The 18,417-nt window shown below is 41.2% G+C and overlaps 1 protein-coding gene across 1 annotated transcript in view; it reads right to left on the minus strand.

Annotated features, from left to right (window-relative positions):
- The window catches only part of LOC308304659 (hexokinase-4-like), a gene marked incomplete at both ends in the record, with an annotated part of 31,182 nt that extends 12,968 nt beyond the window's left edge, over positions 1–18,214 (minus strand). Inside the window, 2 exons of the mRNA XM_080749283.1 lie at positions 11,951–12,113; positions 18,095–18,214. Coding sequence (XP_080605409.1) covers positions 11,951–12,113; positions 18,095–18,214 — 283 coding nt within the window. The remainder of the gene's footprint in view (positions 1–11,950; positions 12,114–18,094) is intronic.
- Between the last annotated feature and the right edge of the window lie 203 nt (positions 18,215–18,417).

Below are 18,417 nucleotides of genomic sequence, written 5' to 3' on the forward strand. Positions count from 1 at the left end.
GCAGAATTGGAGCGGAGAGCGGGTCGGCACATAAATAACGTGCATGTCTACTATGCATGGCCACGGAGTTACGGTACGTAGTTCCTCACCCAAAACGTACACAAAATCAACCATACGTAACTATAAATGGCCCTTAAGTGGAGAGGGCCAATCGTTCCGTAGCACCAGCCAACAGAGCAGAGATTGGCATGACAATGGCTTATCTATCATCTGAATACTGGCCTAGTAGCCCAATCACAGGCTACTGTGGCCCAGGATTCCCACCCAAACATTTAACAGCTGATACAAGTCCACAGCGCATCGCTGCCTCGACACGTTGTGGTCGTGGTGGGCCCGTCTGGGCCAAGATGCCAGGACCAGATTTATGTCCCAGCCCGGCCCTGTTAAGACCTATATAGTTCTTTGTATGATAAATAGTAAGTAAAAAAACTTGCATTACAGAACAAGAAATTAAATACATCTGACACCAAATCAGGCATTTAGCAGTTTCTCTCATCACGAGTGACTCTGGGTGGGCGGTGGAGAAATTAGAGTGTGAAGCCAGTCAACAATGAGGCTCTATGGCATGGATGTCTAAATCCTTTGGGGTTTGGGGCCACAACGATTTTCAAAACTATATTTTTATAGTTATACTTATAGAGCTCTATGGGAAAGGCCCTTTATACAGCATTGATTTTCAGTCTGTTGTCTCAGTCACTTGAAAACGAATATTCATTTGTTCATTTAACCCAAAAGGAATAGAACAATATCCTTTGCACTTCATTTTATTTCCTTCAAATACAGTACCTTTCTTACAGACAAAATGCAAGTGAGCTTTTTACTTTTAGATACTAACTGAAGAAACTGTTTCATTTATACAACATCGTTCAACCATACCAGTAAGACTCCCTAATCGGGAGATAAGCGACCGTCAGGTCGCAGCGTGATTTTAGGGCAAAATGTGTAGGAGCAGTGTCCAAAAATGTGGTTGAAAAAAATCGGCCTGATGGTGGCGCTGAGTGTAGACATAGTGTGTACCGATTTGTGTGATTTTAGGGCAAAATCTGTAGGAGCAGTGTCCAAAAATGTGTTTGAAAAAATCTGCCTGAAGGTGGCGCTATATGGGACAGATCCATGTTGATGACATGAGTGTAGCCATACGGTGTAGCGATTTGCGTGATTTTAGGGCAAAAATTGTAGGAGCAGTGTCCAAAAATGTGTTTTAAAAAATCGGCCTGAAGGTGGCGCTATATGGGACAGATCCATGTTGATGACATGAGTGTAGACATACTGTGTACCGATTTGAGTGATTTTAGGGCAAAAATTGTAGGAGCAGTGTCCAAAAATGTGTTTTGCAAGAATCCGCCACATGGTGGCGCTAGAAGAGGGCCATGTGAGAAATGAGGGGTGGGGTCTCCGCGCCGCCGTGGCGGACGAATAGGTACCGGCCCCGGCTCTCCCGGTCGCTCCTAGCCCGAGTTACGGCATTTTATGTACGCTGCAGTGGCAGGGGGTCCTCCACTGGGGGCGCCACCACTTTTGCATCCAGGAGTCGGTGGTCCCCGGGAATTCCCCTTGAGCAGCCCCGTTGGGGTGGTCATTTGGTCATTGTTGCACATTTGGTCATTTTTTACATCTGGGGGTCCCCCAGGGACCTGGGGGTCCCTGGAGCTCCTTGGAGGTTGTAGTTTGGCAGGCAAGGAGTGTGTGTGCAAAATCTGGCATGGATCGGGGCAACGGTTGCGGAGATATGAGCAGGGCAAAAGTGTGACATGTGACGTGTGACAGACAGACTGACGGACAGCAAGCACCGTGGACGACCCCGTCAGCGTCATGTGACGCGACCTCAGACCCGTCTGATAACGCGTCCGTGCTTAAATAGCGGTCAAGACGCAGCTTTGCGTCTCTTGACGCAGCTTTGCGTCTTTTAGACGCGAAACCGCGGCCCTGGTAGACTTACCGCGTTTACAGACGCCATCATCACGGCTCTGTGAGACACACCGCGGCTTCAGACGCGATTATCGGTTAGACGATCTACAAGCTGGTTATCGCGTCTGCTTTACACACAGAAGTTCATGGGTTCAATCCCCAGAATAACCAGTGCTTTATGCTGCCCTACAAAGGCAGAGTGCAGTAACTACGTTTTGGGACACACCGTCACACTCTTCTCTTTGGTCATGTCCATCTCCAGTGTCTCCCTTGTTGAACTACAGACAAAAGTGCAGGTGCAAGCTTTATTGAATAATTCATTTCCTCATGAATCAACAGTACATCCTGGTATGTTGGAGGCCTTCCGTAACCACTTAAACCCTATAAGTGGTTACGTGGTTAAGTGGTTATACCGGTAAGTGGGGTCTGTACGTGGTCCCCTGACTTATTTGTGTCGCCCAGCGGTCAAATTAGCCTTCATGATATTGGGGGATGAACAATTACCTCAAGAACAGATGTACAATCAGTGTAATATCACTTTTATATCTTTATCTCATTTGGCTGATAAGCTGTAACACTTTTAAACCCATTTTTTGGTGAAATTCGAAAACGTAGTTACTGCACTCTGCCTTTGTAGGGCAGTATGGTGGCATGGTAACATAACACGTTGTTGTGACTGTGAGGTTGCAGATCCGCTGATTTCACTGAATATTCACCCCAGAATCAAGGTAAATGGGAGGTAGGGACATCACGTGACAACGGGGATACGCCATGTCCAGCCATGAAGCTCACCATGGGTGCCAGTATCGCGAGACTATCCACCGTTTCCTGTCTGTGAACCAAATCTCGCGATACTTCGGAGACAGAAATTATTATTATTTACTGTTATTATTATTTTCTAATTATGCACTGTGCACATCAAAAAGCAAGTGATTATACAGATTATATGACAAAGGTCTCAGTCGTTCATAAATAGTGTTTCTTCCAGGTTTGTTCATGAGTTCTAGCCGGCTCCATAATTCTGGCACCCATAGGAGCGTCATGGCCGGTCCCGGCGGTCACGTGGTTTCCCTTCCTTAGAATAGGGAAGTGTGTTCAAGTTCATGTGGTGAAAGTGTCAGCATATTTTGTGCTCCCCTCATATTTTTTGAGGTAGATGTAATTTCCTGTGTTCTGTTGAATTTGAATGTTTGATACTTGTATCAGGCCTGCTTTATAGCATGGAAAATGATGGGTACAATTTAAGCCATTAAAACACAAAAAGTAGGCGTACAGAAATTGATTTGATGACTGAAGCAATGTAACTAAGATCTTTAATAATAACCAGTCAATACTTAAATGAATATCTCTGTATGACACTGCACCCACCCCGTAAGCTACTTAGGAAAACAAAAGCTAGCACTAGGCACTCCACACCTCATCAAATGCGCAACACCTGGTCTCTCCATTTAGTAGAATGCATTGGTGCCAGGGCAAAGGAGTTCTTTTCTCCTCTTTGTTGACTGTGTGTTCATGGGAGTAATTACAACTGAACACAGAGACAGGTAACTACAACGACAAAATACAAATTTCGTTTTTCCACCATCACCTCTATTGATAGCCTATGCATTATATTATCCTACCTTTCTTTCTAAATTTCCATAAATCAAAGCATCCTTGGAAAATGTACGACGACTTAACTATTTATGCACCCATAAACCTAAAATGAATCAAACTAAAAATAAATATTTTATAATGCTGGTCAGAGCTTGTCTCCACACGCGTGCATGTGTGCACGTGCATGTGATGCCAGTAAAATAGCGTCCCCCCAGTAAAAGAAAAACATCACGTGACAACGTCTCAATTCAGCATTCTTCAACAACATTACTCAACCTGATCATGGAGCATCTTTCCACTTTTTGCATCCATTCATCTTTTCATGCATTTTGGATTTTTACCCTCTCCGACTGCCTTCAAGGAAACTCTATCTCTGATTTAACACCTGAATTAATTGGGATGCCCTTATGTGTAGGTTAAATTCTAATTTGTAATTTGCTAATACATTCTTTAATTCTCACTAATAAGATCTGCATTCTTCCACACAAACAGGATTCAAATGACGTATTCTACACTCCCAATGTGAAGGTAAGAGTACATTTTATTATCTGCTGTACATTGTCAGTGGCAAACAGCAACAAAGTGCATCTACTTAGTACTCTACCTTTTTTTTAGTATCTGTTTACTTTTTTTTAAGCCTGTTACTTTCATTCCACATTCCACTCGACCATAAAGGGAAAGGGACACAAACTTAAAGTAAATTGAATTATCCAGTAAAGCTCTATTTAAAAAAGAAAGTTAAAAGTAGATAGCCTATACAAGCCCACAACATGTCACAATGCAAATCTATTTTTCTTTCTTTAGGAAAATGTCGCAAACTCTTTGTAGTTTTTTGTAAATATGCTAAATAATGCATTGATATTAAACAGAAAATATACTTTATTTGTAGTTGTGTATACTCAAACATTTATTTAAACGAAGTACTCCAGTTCTATATTACTATCAGCAAGTTATCAGTGCGAGCACACTGATTCCACTATTTATTTATTCTTCTCAAAATGTTGGACCCTATCTTGTCCTTCATACTGTACTTTACCCTAGAAACTTCATTCAAACTTTTAAAATAAAAATACATACACTTCATACCTATTCTTTGCTGTCATATATATTTTTATAGTCTTCCTTCCTTTTCATCTGACCTTTGAGAGGGCATGTGCACAGTTATAAAGAAAGAGCACATTTGATTTAACCACTGAAACCTTTGTTAACTGGTGTCCCCCAGGGCTCTATACTAAGCCTTGGCTCCCTCACAATGTGTTGTGACCTTGATGATCTGCTACTTTTGCTGGACGTTCACCTATTTTTGCTGAATATTCACCCAGAATAGGCACACTAGGGTTCAATTCATGACGCTATTTTGGGCACATTTATTTTGGGCACATCTTTTTCTAGAAAATTTGCATTGGAATTCATCAATGTGTGCAACTGCCGGACATTGGCAACGCTTACCATCGGAACACTGAGGATGACTGGGAATAATTAACATGTGCACTGAGTGTGTCATTGTATTCCCATGTACAGTAGGGGGACTGAAATTATCATTGCTGTATCCACATACACGTACAGTATTTGAAAAAGTAGGGATATTACACACCTAGGAAGTGATATTCACCATAAAGTGGTGCTGTAAAATAATATTTTTTGATGAGAATATGTCAAGAGGACGGGTATTTTAGCCCCAGGTATAGGAAACAGGAAACAGGAAATAACAGTGAGAAGAAGGTGGCAGAAAGCATCCTGAGGGCCGGGCCTGGCCCACTACAAATGACTGGCCGATAAAGATTGAATGGCCAATACAGATTCTCACCATTCCACCCTTCTTCAAAAGCACTGCTGAACATAACTCTGAAACCTGACCATGGAGCACCCTTCCACTCTTTGCATCTTTTCATCTTTTCACACATTTTGGATTTGTACCCTCTCAGGCTGCCTTCAAGCAGGCTACCTTCCACCTATCTCTGAGTTCACACCTGAATTAATTGGGATGCCCTTATGTGTAGGTAAAAAAAAACATGTTTTGTCCATTTGTAAACACTTTTTTCAATTCTCACTAATATAAGCTGCTTTCTTCTGTATAAATAGGATGCAAAGGAACTATTCTACACTCCCAATCTGATGGTAAGAGTACCTGCTTGATGTACACGATCATGACATTTTACTTGACGATTAATTGTCATGCAAGTAATTAATAAAAAACTATTAGCGTTGAATATTGGAACATATGAATATAAATTACATTTCTGTTGCAAATATACAAATATGCAAATATTGCACAGGGCAGATATTATGACAAATAACTTAACAATAACAATATTTGTACTCTCTGTTTTGCACTTGTTTTTTCTCTCTGCCAAGTTCCACTTCTCATACTTTTGAAGTATTATTCCACTCAAACACTAATTATTTCCAAAGGTTTTATACAATTATGCTTTGTATATTTGAATGTACATTACTCTCAAATGCTATTTCTACTGAGCATAATTTCTTCATACTTAGTTTCCATCACTATCTTTTTCCTGTGTTCGCAGGACTCCTGCATTAATGATATATGCAGGTGTTTTGAGCTTGAATTGAACACCGTAATTCTTACATGCAGTCTCACTGGGGATCAACGTTTCCGCATAGACCAGACGAGGCATTACTTGAATAAAACACAAGATGTAAGTATTAATATATAAATATTTTACTGACAAGAATACTGAATAGCTCCTGAACTGTCCGGAATATACTGTGAGCACAAATGCATTACGCTAACAGCCAGAGCTGAGACGATCTTTAAGGTAACTTAGCAAAGAATTCCCTGACAGCACTGCATTATGCCATGCTGATTAATGCGATTGTGTACTCCGTTTCCACTGTATTCACCCTTCCACTACCAGGAATGAAGGTCTACAAACGAAAGTACAAAATTATTACAAAATTATGCAATTCATCCGCAACGTTTTCCATTATGTCAGTCATATGTGACGCATCACGCATGTAGCACCTATTTATTTAAAATTTTACAGTAAATGGTCCTATTTAGAGCCCCAGATTTTATAGTTCATTGCAGATCAAGATTTTGGAGAGTTCTAGACAGTTTTTAACAATATTTTGTCAACATTCATTATAGTCAATTTGAAAAAGTATTACTGAAAAAACTCTACTATATCTACCTATAGTATATCTGCAGATTGCAGATTGTAGATATTTTTCTACATTTATGAAGACTTATGAAGTCTACACAATGAAGATTTCCGCCAATAATCGCTTGCTCAAAAGAGGGACGCTAGGTTGAAAGTTGAAAAAAGTCACATAATTGCTCATAGGATCACAATGGACTTTGTATGACAGTATACAATTTAAGCTCTGCGCACAACGTACAGACGTGGTGTTGGGTTGATTAAACCTGAGAGGGTAGGGCTGTCACGATTATGACATTTTACATGACGGTTAATTGTCACTCAAATAATTGCGATTAGCGATTTAATTGTGTTTTCGTCGTTGACAATTACATTTCTGTTTGGCTTTTAGGCTTTGAAGACAATTATGTAATAATTGTGACAGCCCTACGAGAGGGGCACCGAATTTCATCCAATCAGGAGAGATAATCTATTTATCATGTTTAGAGTGTTCACATAAAAACGATGTCTGCTTTTGGTTTCATCACTTACAATCTTAATTTATTTATCCTGTATGATGTTTGAGTTCTCTCTCCTCCTGAATGTAAGAAATTGGTATCCCGAGCTGAAAATGTATCTTCTGTTTACTACCGTAAATAGCCGGGGAGACAGGGAGACCCCCTGTTACTGAACAAACTATGGGTGCGTTCGGAAACCCGCACCGGGTGTGTGCTCAGTGTAGTGAGTGCAGTGGGTGTGACGTTGTAGAGTGCGTTCAGTGTGGCTTATTTACGAACGACCATTTAAGAGGCAGCTGTGCACTTTTTCACTCTGAACTCTGAAGGTAAACTTTCTGAAAAGCAGCAGTTGCTAACGTAACGTTGATATTGAAAGGAGATGTAATTCATAACATTGGCATACCTCATGCTGTTAGTTTACACGTTGATGCGTGTGAAACTATCAAACCCAAACGACAAATGAAGCTGCAAATGCTGCATTTTGCGGTCATTTCCTCCATTGTTCACAGCTGAGAAGCGCTCGAGACATGGCCATGAAAACCAGCCAATCAAAACACCGCACTGACGCACCACACCATCAAACCCCATCTTCTGAGTAGGGTCGGTGAGTGCGTGCACTCAGCACACCGGTGCGCCACGCACTGGATTTCCGAACGACAACGCACCAAGTGCACGGAATAAACGAACGACAACATGGCACACCAGTGCGTTGAGTGCGCATTTCCGAACGCACCCTATAGCAATGATTACTATCAGATTATAGAGCTGTTTGACACTCATCGTAACAAATAAACATCACTTACACAGTACACACTAGGGCATTAACGACTTGTGATTTTTAGTATTCTAATTATTCGACCTCAAAGTATTCGAATAGTCGAATATTCGACAGGACTGTCCAAACTGTCCAAACTGTCAAATATTAATTAAGCAAGAGGCGAAACATTGTGAAAATAGCCGATCTACATGCTCACAACGCCTCACATTGTGAGCATGTAGGGGCATTGACAACTCATTCTTATGACTTCCAATCTCGCCAAGCTTTATAAACTATATATTTTTTAAAGAGAAAACGAAAAAAAAAAAAAAAAAGAATATTCGACTTCGGTGAGCAACGTCGAATAGTGACTTTGTATTTCGAATATTCGAATATCCGAATATCAAGTGAATGCCCTAGTACACACCCTTTAAATAGTGATCAAAAGTTCATTATTTGCTGGAAATAATGCAATAACTCTTCTCTACAGCCGGGACCAACACAGTCTGGACACTGTGCCTGTGAGATCTGGCCACAACGTCCTGTACAACAGTTTCTTCAGAATCTTCGCTCACTGAGAGAGGTTTTTGAAAAGAAGAATTCAAAGCGTGAACAGTAGACTGATCAACCCCCACCAGGTGTTCCCACTATGAGCTGGGGTTGGAGGCACTGTTGCCAGATTTTGCAAGAGAAATAAGCAACGAGGTCTATGAAAACAAGCCCAAAAGAAGCGACTTTAAACATATACATTGGCTATTTATTGCGATGTGTCAAGAGCTTGTAAATTGTAAAGTGTTGCATTAATTTAAACATTTTAACAACACAAATCTGATACAGGGGTCAACAACTTTTGCTCTTATGTACCTGTACACATGACAACAAAGATAACAATAAAGACCGGCATGAAACCTATTATGAATTTCTCATTTCTTCAAATGTAATCAAATGGACCCATGGAGGGTCCATCTGGACAATCCCTTGAGTTAAATCAACACAGAGGATTTTACTGTGTACTACAGTATCATGTAGGATACCTGACTAGTTCAATGTACAGTGCAGCCTGACTGAGCCTCTGTACATGATATGACTGAATGTAAAAGACATGCTAGCATGAACATCTGGTAAAGGGTGAGGAGTTTGAAAAGTTGCAGGCATTTGAATTGTAGTTCTCTTTCAGTGAGCCAACCACACTAACATAATACACCAGGAAAACAGCACTGGCCACATACCAACTGATGTCTTGACGACATGCATTATAAGCTAAGGAGATGCACAAGCAAATAAACCCTGCAACAGGTTCTACTGGGAATTGATCCCAGGACCCTCTGGGTGTAAAGCAGGAGTGATAACCACTAAGCGATAATTAATTCATTAATTGTTTACATATTTATATGCTTATTGACTTGGCTTAGCTGTCGGAACCCCTGATCAATGCAGGTATCAAGCAGGTTCTATGGTGTAGTGGTTATCACGTCTGCTTTACACGCAGAAGGTCCTGGGTTCAATCCCCAGTAGAACCAATTACAGAGTTTGTCTGTGTTAATATATTATAAATGCTTAAAGGGATGGTCGCTAAAATGCATCTGTCTTAGTGGAGGTACAGCACACCCACATAAACAGAGTGAGAAAATGTCAACTCCGCAATCAATAGACAAAATTGTGTGCACATCTCAAGCCTATGTTCAGGCCAGTTGCTGGACATAAAGGTATCAGACAATGGAAGGGGAGGAACGCCCGCACATTGTTTATATGCTCCAAAAACTCATTTTTATTTTAGGCAACTGCAACGTTTCGTCTTCATCATGCCAATTGAAGATGCGAAGTTGAAACGTTGCAGTTGCCTAAAATAAAAGTGAGTTTTTGGAGCATATAAACACAGTGTGTGGGCGTTCCTCTTTTCTTTTTTAATACCATGTAGAATCTTCAGCCAGACACAGCATAGGTAGTCTCGTGAGCCAGACTGTTGTCTGCCACAATTTTCTAATGTTTTCATACAGTCTGAAAATGATCAGAGGATAAGGCAAATGTGACGCCTCCTGCCTGCTTCCGTTTTGTCCGTACAGTGGCACAAATTCGTCCTAATATAAATACAAACTAATATAGCTTGCTGCTTATCAGAAATGTAAATTCTAAAATAAAGTGTAAAGACGTTTTAAAATATGTTTTCGTGAACCTAAATGACCAACAGATGACAGCTTCCATTCTCGGCTTTCAGGATGTGTAGTTCCAGACTCTAGCATTCATGTCTTGTCTAGGTGAAGTGGGGATGGGCCCTGTTGCTGATTGAGGCTATAGCACACTGGTTAGCACTGATGTCTCAAATGACATGAAAACTGAACTATTCTCTGGAAAAGGAAGTTTCAGGGAGACAATAACTCCATAGCAGAGAACCAGCACTGTCCACAAAGCAACAAGGGGAATTGGCAACTTGACATGTGTTGGCCAGAGATATTGCTGTGGCCAACTCAGAGAAATACAAAGAATCAAACTGGTTCTACTGGGGATTGAACCCAGGACCTTCTGCGTGTAAAGCAGACGTGATAACCACTACACCATAGAACCTGTTCCACAATTGGGTCCTGTGCTGAAAAACCGTGGGGATTCCCTGACCAACAGAGACTGCCAGTGTGAACCCAGTCAGCAAAACAAGTTCTAAGGTGCAGTAGCTATCATGTCTGGGTTGAGGTCACAAAGAGGTTCTGTAGTGTAGTGCTTATCACGTCTGCAGTAGACACAGAAGGTCTTGGGTTCAATTCCCAGTGAAAGCAATTGATTGAGTTCGTTGTGCAAAGCATAAATGTTCTCTGTAATCTGCATAATATGACTACATGAAACAGTGGTTCTCAAACCTTTTCATGTTAGGGTCATATTGATAATGATATTTATTTGGTAATCCTATTCCAAAAGTAAAGAAGAAAAGAATAATAATTAAATAGCAGATCGTACATACTGTAGGGTTAAAGTAGCTAAACTGCTCTTGATGCCATATTAACCCATTAAGACCAGGAAAGCCTATATGTGTTGTTATACCTTTGAAACCGGGAAAGCATCTGTGTAATTTTAGATGTTGCAATGTATAGCAACAGGAAGAAATAATAATAATAAAAAATACATATACGATTTCCTGAAAGAAAATAAATAATCAGACTAAATGGGTTGTCTCGTTTTGCTAGGGAAAGCCCCTGGGGATCCCTGCAAGACCTCCGTTGAGAAGCACTACTCTATCCACAATTTTCCTACGCCCCATAGTGCATTGCGCAGACGTTTGCACCGATCTTCCGCCGCCGATTTACAAGCTCACAACGGGTTGCATCTGCGAGGCGACGTGAGCTTGTATGTCTGCTGTTAAACCCGGAAGTTTGGTCCTGATAGTCTCCAGTAAACCCCCGGGGAAAATTGTGGATAGAAGGATGTGAAAGGGAGGGGTGCTGCTGTGTGTGTACGGTACCTGTCCCTACTCTATAGAACAGGGGTCTTCAACGTTTTCAGGCCAAGGACCCCTTAGTTGGGAGAGAGATGAAGCAGGGACCCCACAACCTTTTCATAGACTCCATATAGTTTCATTGTTTGACAACACAGTCGTCTGTGTATTTTGGATTCATGTCAATTTGTGTTTTCAGATATTTAACCACTTGAAACGTCATTACTTAATAAACTTGACCTTTCACTCTGTACTTAGTCTGCTCTTTTTCTCCTCTACAACAAAACTCTTTGCCGAAAATAGCCGGTCTACAAGATCTGCCATTTTTGCCTAAAGTTCTCAGAATATGGACACTAGGGTTCAAGTGGTTAATATAAAATAGGAGAAAAGAAAAAACTTTCTATCACTCAAAGATTTGGAGGACCCCCTGTAGTAACTCTGAGGAACCCCTAGGGGTCCCGGACCCCATGTTGAATACCCATGCTATAGAAGGATGCAGAGAGTGAAAGGGAGGGGTGCTGCTGTGTGTGTACGGTACCTGTACTGTCCCTATCTATAGAAGGATGCAGAGTGTGAAAGGGTAAATAAATGACCATCCAACCTGAAAAGAAAATACGAAAGCACCAGTGGCTGTGTCTGTGTACGGTACCTGTCCCGTCGGGCGTGGCTCTCACGAAGGTGGGCAGCATCTTGACAGCAGCGCGGTTGTGCGTGTGTTTGCCCAGACCCCTCAGCATCTCTCTCCTCAACCGCACACACACCTCCTTCAGCTTGGCCTCTGACAGACAGAACGGCTGCAGGTACTCCTCCACCTGAAGAGAGAGAGAAGAGACATGAAGAGAGGGATGTACACACACGACATCTCAACATGCATTGGCAATTACCATAGATTTCTTGTGGTAAAGTTAACAAACTCAGTACTTGGTTCTACTGGGGATTGAACCCAGGACCTTCTGCGCGTAAAGCAGATGTGATAACCACTACACCATAGAACCTATTAGATGAGAAAGTTCAGATGTGATAATGACTAGACAGTCAGCACAACAAATTGCAAACAAGTTCTATGGTGGTGTAGTGGGGCCCGGTTTTGCTGCCTGGCTTCAGACATGATAGTCTGCATACTGAATAGCAAAAACCGTTGTATGGTGCAGCAGTTCTCAACAGTGAACCACTGCAACAACTTGAGTTCTTCATGGGTGTCCTCAAAGTTACTTAAGGATCTTAGTAAAGCTGACTCCCAGAGTCAGCGAATCAACCATCACATTACAAGACTGGTTCTACTGGGGATTGAACCCAGGATCTTCTGCGTGTAAAGCAGACGTGATAACCACTACACCATAGAACCTAACAAAAACAGGTTGTATGATTTAGTGCAGTGGTTCTCAAAGTGGGGTCTTGTGACTCACAATTTGGGTACTTCATGGGGGTCCTCAAAGTTACTTAAAATGACTGACTCTCAGACAGAGAACGAATAATCTACAACCATCATGTTACCATGAAACACTAAAGCAAAGGTTCTTCTGGGGATGGAACCCATGACCCTTTGCATATAAAAACAGATGCGATAACCTCTACACCATATAACCTATTTATTAGGAACTGGCATCATACTCCAGTGACTCAACCATGTCCTCTTTTGTTTGAACTGGCATCATACTCCAGTGACTCAACCATGTCCTCTTTTTTTTTTTGATGAGGGTCATGACAACAACCACACACACGCACGCACGCACGCACGCACGCACACACGCACACACACACACACACACACACACACACACACACACACACACACACACACACACACACACACACACACACACACACACACACACACACAGTCAGTGACAGGTCGACTCAGTCGATTTAATTACAACTTTAAGTCAACTCCCACCAGGGAAAGTCGAAAGTTTAAAATAGGATTATTATTATCCAATGATGCTGGTTGCAGTGGAATCTATTATAGTAAGATCAAAACAAAAGCCTTATTAAGGGAGAATGATCGCTTTAGGCTATTCTATGAAGTCCAGGGGTTTAGTCATTTTCGGGTTTTGTCCCCCACACTTGACCCCAGTCAGCCACTAGATGGCACTATTGTCAAATTGATCTGAAAGATGTATGATGACAGGGGTGTGTGCCAGTGTATTGAAATCTTCTGTAGGAAGTGGTATTGTTTGGCTGTTGGCTGAGACATTTCAACACATATTGCACTCTGGGGACTGTAGATACAATGTTCCACCATAGATGGACTGTTTTCCTGTTTCCTTACTGGCGGGTAGAAAAATAAGCCCACAAAGAAAAGTGTTCAAGTCCAAACAAAACAATCTCACACATATACATTTTAAAGCAGTGGTTTCCAAACATGTTTAATATGTCTCCCCGGGACTAAAACTAGTGAAAATAGCCGATCTACAAGTTCACAACTGTTGTGACACAATGGTGTTCTATGTGTCCTATGACACAATGGTGGTAGTTTTGATCATAATATGCAAACTAACAACATTGCAGCATTTGATACCGGCTGCTATTTGAAATAATACAGAAATATAATACTTAATTACTTTTTTATTACTATTTAATACCCCACATATTATAACTTTTATTACATACTTGTATTATCCTGTTTTTTTATTATATTAACAGTCTGGCAGAGCATCCCACGCCAACATCTCACTGACTGCACATACTTGCATGAGCATGTGACAAATAAAACCTTGAGACAAGTTCCAGCATAACATAGATTTGAAATAAACCTGTTTGTTCACATTTATTCTGACGATGTAAAAACAGACATCATGTAAAAGGGTGGGTGCTTTTGTTTTAGGACACTTTAGAATTGTGAAATGTAAAATGATATTTTATTCCTAAAGAAGAGTTACATAGTGCCACTTTAACAAAAATAGCCACCCTATAAGCTCACAATGCCTCGCAACAGGGTGAGGTTGCCTTGTACATACTGTAGGCTATTTAACCTTTTTATTATTTGTGAAAATGTGTCAAGACGTTTTCCTAATAACATCCCCCAAATAGGGACAGTTTTTAATTTAACTATTTTATAGTTTGTTGGTTGCTAATAATCTGACACATTAAACTTTTACCTCCTGGATTTGTTTATGTTCAAGACACCGTATGCAGCTCTGATTTATGAATGCATCTACGGTAATGAACCTATTCTCACTATTCTCCATGTCTTTCTCTCAGTTATGGTACTTTTCCAACAGACATGTCTGTTCAGGTCTCGTCCTGTCTTGTTGGTTCTGTCCAACCGTACATCTTTGATTGTTCCTCCACTATGTCTTAATTTCTGCTCTCTCTTACACATTTCCTCTTCTCTTCTGTCACTGTGAGTCAATCTCCACGAGCCTCTTTGTGTTTTTTAACTATTGTGCATAAAGATTTTCTCCCTCAATTCTGCAGCAGGAATTCCATCTCTCTCACTCTACTCCTGTCCAGGCCCCTCAATCCTCATCCACCTCTCCCCCCCTGCTCTCTATTGTAGCTGGTACAGTCTCTCTCTCTCTCTCTCTCTCTCTCTCTCTCTCTCTCTATCTCTCTCTCTCAGGTACAGTATATCGTCACTGTCGGGCAGAAACCTCGTATCTCCAAGTTTCAAATTTGTAAGTTTTTTTGGTAAAGTAAAGCCCTGCTTCATCATACAAGACTGTCACGCAGAACTAGTGAAAATAGCAGATCTACAAGCACATCGCGAGGCGTTGTGTGCTTGTAGATCGGCCATTTTCACTATTTTAAATCGTTTTTAAAATAATAAAAAAGGAAGGTTTTGGACATACAAGGTTTCCACCCGACAACGACGATATATTATTTTGTCTTGTCTCTGCATGCTGGTCCCAGCATAGGGGGGCGTGGCGTGGCCCACCAGCATGCCTCAGTCATGACTGCAGCAGGCTATATCTCTTAAAGGGACATGTCATATTTACCTGAGAGACAGAAGTAAAGACACGCTCACACCTATTATTTTTGGTTTTACCCCCACCAATGTCTCAAGGTTAATTTGTCTCCTCAAAATGTCAACCCGATACCAAAACATTTAAATCATATATTGAAATGTATAGAAAATTGCCCAAAAATATTTATTTGAGAAAACAAACAACATTTCTAGAATACGGTTTCCCACTATTGATTCCACAAAATGTGGGAATTTGCTAAAACAATCTCAACCCCCAGAGCTGACACCAGCCTGTCCCCTGCAGGCCACCTTAAGAATGGCAGGCAATAATGTCAATTCACTAGCATGTCAAACTCAGAACCTTACAGTAACGGAGCTCGGAGTACATGCAGTGGTATTTAAAATACCGGAAGTCAAAGATACAGTGTCCTCAACACCCTCATACCTGTCTAACTACTTCTCCAAAGTGAGTGACACCCACAGCCACAACACTAGAGGGAGCAACCATGATCTGGTACCACCCACATTTAGAACAAACATGGGAAGATTCTACTACTGCTCTGCCACCAACATGTAGAATGCCCTGACACCATCCAATGCAGGATGTGAGACGAATCACGATGTCCACATTGTTTATTTAACAAAAAAACAACCGGAATGAGCGCCTTCAATGGATGGTGTCAGGGCATTCTACATGTTGGTGGTATGCTGTGTTGATGAATTGAATACATAGGACCACAATGGAAACACGGCCCCAGGACCTTTTTGTGTTATCCTTTTAGCATTAATGTCTTACAGTGCCTGGATGTGCTGTTTACATTTCAGACTAATACAGTAATAATAATAATAGAAAAGGATTTTCAATAGTATTTCAGAAATGGTCATGAATATTATGAGTACCTCCCTTGAAAGTGTTTTCCAGATGCCTTCAAAACTGTTATTGTAAATGGTGTATATGCATAGACTACAGTATGTATTATATTTACTAAGGAAACATATGGTAATTAACCACTTGAACACAACTCCTGTTGGGGTGAGCATTTGGCCAAAATACCTGATCTACAAGCTCACTGTCACAACAACGCATCACAACAAACGTGACATGTTGATAGCCTATTTTTGTAGAAGATATTTGTAGTAGAGGTTGGAGGAAAAGAAAGGGGCCTAGCAAAGACCCATGGGGGACTCTAGTCAACTAAATACAAAGGATTCAACTGGTTAAGATTGATCTAATCTTTTCACTGTTTATTTATTTCTGACAAAATATTTTCCCCCTTTGCCTCATAGGTTCATGGGTTCATAGGTTCAGGATTTGTAGTGTTCCCCCATCCAGTTATTACACTGGCCCGGGGCGCAGTCCAAAGAAAGACACAAACAACCCACAAAAAATACAAAACAACAAGTGAACCTAGGGTTGCTCTACTGTAAAAAGGTAGGTCTTAAGGATGTTTTTAAAAGTCCCTAGGGGTGGGGACAGTTTTGACCCTCAAAGGGAGTTTGTTCAACAACTCTGGTGCCAACACAGAAAAGACAGTCACCTCACCCGTCCTTACTGTGCTAGACCGCGGGGTCTTTGTGTACAACTGACTCACTGTCAGATCAGAGATCACCTGGTGCCTCTAACTACCATCCCTCTCAACAGCGGTCTGTTGTATCCAGTACAACTGAATAGGTCCAGTACAACTGGAATAGATCCAGTACAACTGGAATAGGTCCAGCTCATGTGGTGATTGAACTGGGAGATCTGGGAGTACCCACCACACCTTGGGGATGAAACCAGCTGATCTATTGTCTTTATGGTCAGTTGGTTGTACTGGTATCACATCCATCAGCTATGGGAGTCGTTTTTTATACAAAAGTAGTATCATCCTGTAGTTTCACTTACTGTACAAGTCAACCACAAATGAATCTATATACTTAGTTGACTTGACTTGCCCCCCCCCCCCCCCCGTACACCAAATATATTTGCCAAATAGTGAGATTGTAGATCTGCCATTTTTTTTGCTGAATATTCTCTCCAGAACAGGGACTTTAGGGTGTTAATTTACACTAAAGAAAACACAAAAAGTGAATATATGAGGTTTCTGCCCGACAGCAACGATATATAAAACAATCACCGTAACGGAAGCTTTGACTGGTTTTCAGCAAGACTTGATGGTATGTGTGGGAGCAGTGAGGATGGGCTGATGATCGGAGGCAGGACAAGGGGACTTATGAACAAATAAGGTCTGCACAATGGTAATGCTGCAAAAGCTCCACTGTATGTTTATTGTTCTCAAGTACGTTTCGATCCCTCAGTGATCTAAATCAGGACCTATACAAGTCACTGAGTGATCAAAGCTTTGACAGCAATTAGGGCTGTCACGATATGACATTTTACATCACTCAAATAATTGCGATTAACGATTTAATTGTGTTTTTGTCATTGATAATTACATTTCTGTTTGGCTTTTAGGCTTTGAAGTTACACATGGCAGATACGACAAATAACCTAAATATACAAAGAAATTATGGACATATTTGACAACTTTCTACTTAAAAAATAACATTGATAGTGGAAATAGCCGATCTACAAGCTCACAACGCGTCGCGATGCGAAAAATGTCTATTTCCACAATTTTTTACTTAAAAAAAATATATAAATGAAACATTTTAAACATTCACAATTATGACGATTATGAAAGATAATCGCGATTATGTCAAATAATTGCGATTAGACGATTATGTAATAATTGTGACAGCCCTAACAGCAATACAAATACACCTGAGTTTTTGCATTATTACCAGTGTGAAGACTTCATTTCTTCTTGTGATACTGCTGTTTGTCCTGCACCTAGGCCACGGAAGTGCGTGCCCTATCTTTTTCATGGAGACAAGGGGACTCACCTTGCTGAGGGTGTCAGGTGGGATGCCGTCCAGCAGGCCAGGGATGTCACATCCGGCGCCCAGCTTGGGCGTCTTGCAGCAGGCATGGTTGGTCTGAACGTTGGCCTCCATGGAGTTCATCTAGTAGATTGTTCCACAGATAAATGAGTCATCATCATTCCATTTCACTAATCTGGACATCTACTTATAACCAGTTGAACCAGAACGTACTGTAGCCTATTTTGTGTTTGTCTAAATAACACACGTTGACCAGCTGCTTGTCATGTAAGGACACAGAGTACTTTAGGGCAGTGGTTATCCACCAGTGGTCTGGGGACCACCAG

Source organism: Nannobrachium achirus (assembly GCF_963921795.1).
Source record: "Nannobrachium achirus genome assembly, chromosome: 19".
Classification (NCBI taxonomy): Eukaryota; Metazoa; Chordata; class Actinopteri; order Myctophiformes; family Myctophidae; genus Nannobrachium; species Nannobrachium achirus.